Raw genomic sequence first — 2,152 nt, forward strand, 5'->3', positions numbered from 1 at the left:
GAATATTGAAAGTGCCATGGGCTGCCAAAAGAACCAACAGATCCATTTTGGAAGAATTGCAGCCAGTGTGCTTCTTGGAGGCCAAGATGACCAAATTTTGTCTCTCATACTTCAGACATATTATCACGAGGGAACAGTCGCTGGAGAAGGATATAGTGTTTGGTAAGGCGGAGGGTCAGAGTAAAAGAGGAAGATCCCCCCAATGAGATGGATGGCCAAGTGGCAGCATCGATGGACTGAGGCATGCCAACAATAGTGAGGTTGGCCCAGGATCGGGCAGTGTTTTGTTCTGCTGTGCACAAGTTCGCTATGAGTCGGTCGTGACTTGATGGCACCTAACAACAACAACTGGTATGCATGTAAAAGTTGGATAATGAATAAGGAAGACTAGAAAAATGGATGTATTTGAATTATGGCATTGGAGAAGAATATTAAAAGTACAATGGACTGCCAGAAGAACAAACAAATCTGTGTTGAAGAAGTACAGCCAGATGGCTCCTTAGAAGCCAGGATGGTGAAATATTGTCGCTCATACTTTGGACATATTGTCAGGATGGACCAGTCCATGGAGAAGGACATCGTGCTTAGTAAAGTGGAGGGTCAGCGAGAAAGAGGAAGACCTCCAACGAGATGGATTGGCACAGTGGCAGCAGTAATGGGCTTAAGTATAACAATGATGTGAGGATGATGCAGAACTGAGCAGTGTTTTTGTTTGTGCATAAGGTTGCTTGGAGTCTGAATCAACTCAATGACACGTAACAACAACAGTTATATAGGCTATTATCACTGGAGGAAGATAGGGAAGGGTACACAGGGCTTTGTTCTACTTTTGCAATTTCCTGTGACTCTCAATTTCAAAATAAAAAGTTTTAAATTAATTCAATCTTGGTACTTTGCTACAGTTACAATATTTTCAAGTTTGTAAACAAGAGAGCAGGGTCTGCTCTTTTGGAAGCAAAGAAAATGCTTTTCAATGCAATTCCACTCATTTAATAATGATAATCAAGAAACTGCTTATAGGCACATTTTACTGGCTGGGTTTAAATTCAGTTCCAGATGATATTACAAAACCAATATTAATTAAATGACCATATATTGCAGAGGAGTTCTGGTGTGGTGTTGCAAGGTAATACACTGGACTGCAAGATATCATTGAACCACAAGGTTGGGGGTTCAAACCCACCAGCTGCTCCTCAGAAACCCTATACAGGATTGCTATGGGTCGTAACTGACTTGATGGCATTTAACAATAATAATATATATATATTATAGAGGTAAATTTTCAGAGTGTGTGAAATACAGTCTGTTTCTGAGAATTCTTCAGAGAGTAGCTGAGTGGGGCACATTGACCAGAGCCTACATACAGAACCATGTATTTCCCATCCTGTAATTGCCTGTTGTTAAGGGAGATCACTTACCTCAGTAAATCCGGACACATCACCAGTGCCTGAAGTATGTCTTCCACCCTCTTTGGGATATCCCCTGGTCCCCCTTGTAGCTGTGGTACACATGCCTGGGCCAGCTCCCATTCTCCCCTCTGCAGACACTCACAGAAAAATTCAAAAAGCTGTTTCTGAGAGGCAGCTTCTTCTTTTCCAAATGGATGCGGCATTTTCCCAACACAGAGTGCAACGGGATGACTTAAGCCAAGCACATTCTCAATTTTCTCATTCGTGGAGTACCTCCTAGGACACAAGGTAACACTCGGTGTGATGAGAGCAAAGGAAGGAACTCTAGACAAACAAGCAACTACTGGCCGATCGGGAATAGGTGAGATTTCCTTTCCTAATATATATTTTTAAGTTTAATTTGTTACTCTACTATTTCCTTTTGAGAACTGCCACCATTCCCCAAGGGGTGGATGCCATCTCTCCACGCGCATCCTTATTTAATTAATATTTATCCTTGTACTCGCACAAAATGCAGACCATTAACGGTACCGTCACGTGGCTAACGCTCTTAAAACCTGACACCTGAGGATTAATGCTCCTTCCAATTCCTAGGTGCTGGCCTTCTCAAAGATGAGAAATTCAGCAGTACCCCCCTAGCTTGAGTCCTCTGCCGAGGCAGCGGATTGAGACTCAGAACACTAATCTGTGTCAGAAGCGGAGGACAGTGGGGGTTGAGACTCCCTACAGGGGTCGTGGAGAGC

At 43.1% G+C, this 2,152-nt stretch overlaps 1 protein-coding gene across 1 annotated transcript in view; it reads right to left on the reverse strand.

Annotated features, from left to right (window-relative positions):
• Positions 1-1,624, reverse strand: part of ZFYVE26 (zinc finger, FYVE domain containing 26) — a 104,505-nt gene extending 102,881 nt beyond the window's left edge. The window contains exon 1 of the mRNA XM_006865571.1: positions 1,419-1,624. Coding sequence (XP_006865633.1) covers positions 1,419-1,612 — 194 coding nt within the window. The 5' untranslated portion in view covers positions 1,613-1,624. The remainder of the gene's footprint in view (positions 1-1,418) is intronic.
• Positions 1,625-2,152: the final 528 nt, after the last annotated feature.

Source organism: Chrysochloris asiatica, unplaced genomic scaffold, assembly GCF_000296735.1.
Source record: "Chrysochloris asiatica unplaced genomic scaffold, ChrAsi1.0 scaffold00079, whole genome shotgun sequence".
NCBI lineage: Eukaryota > Metazoa > Chordata > Mammalia > Afrosoricida > Chrysochloridae > Chrysochloris > Chrysochloris asiatica.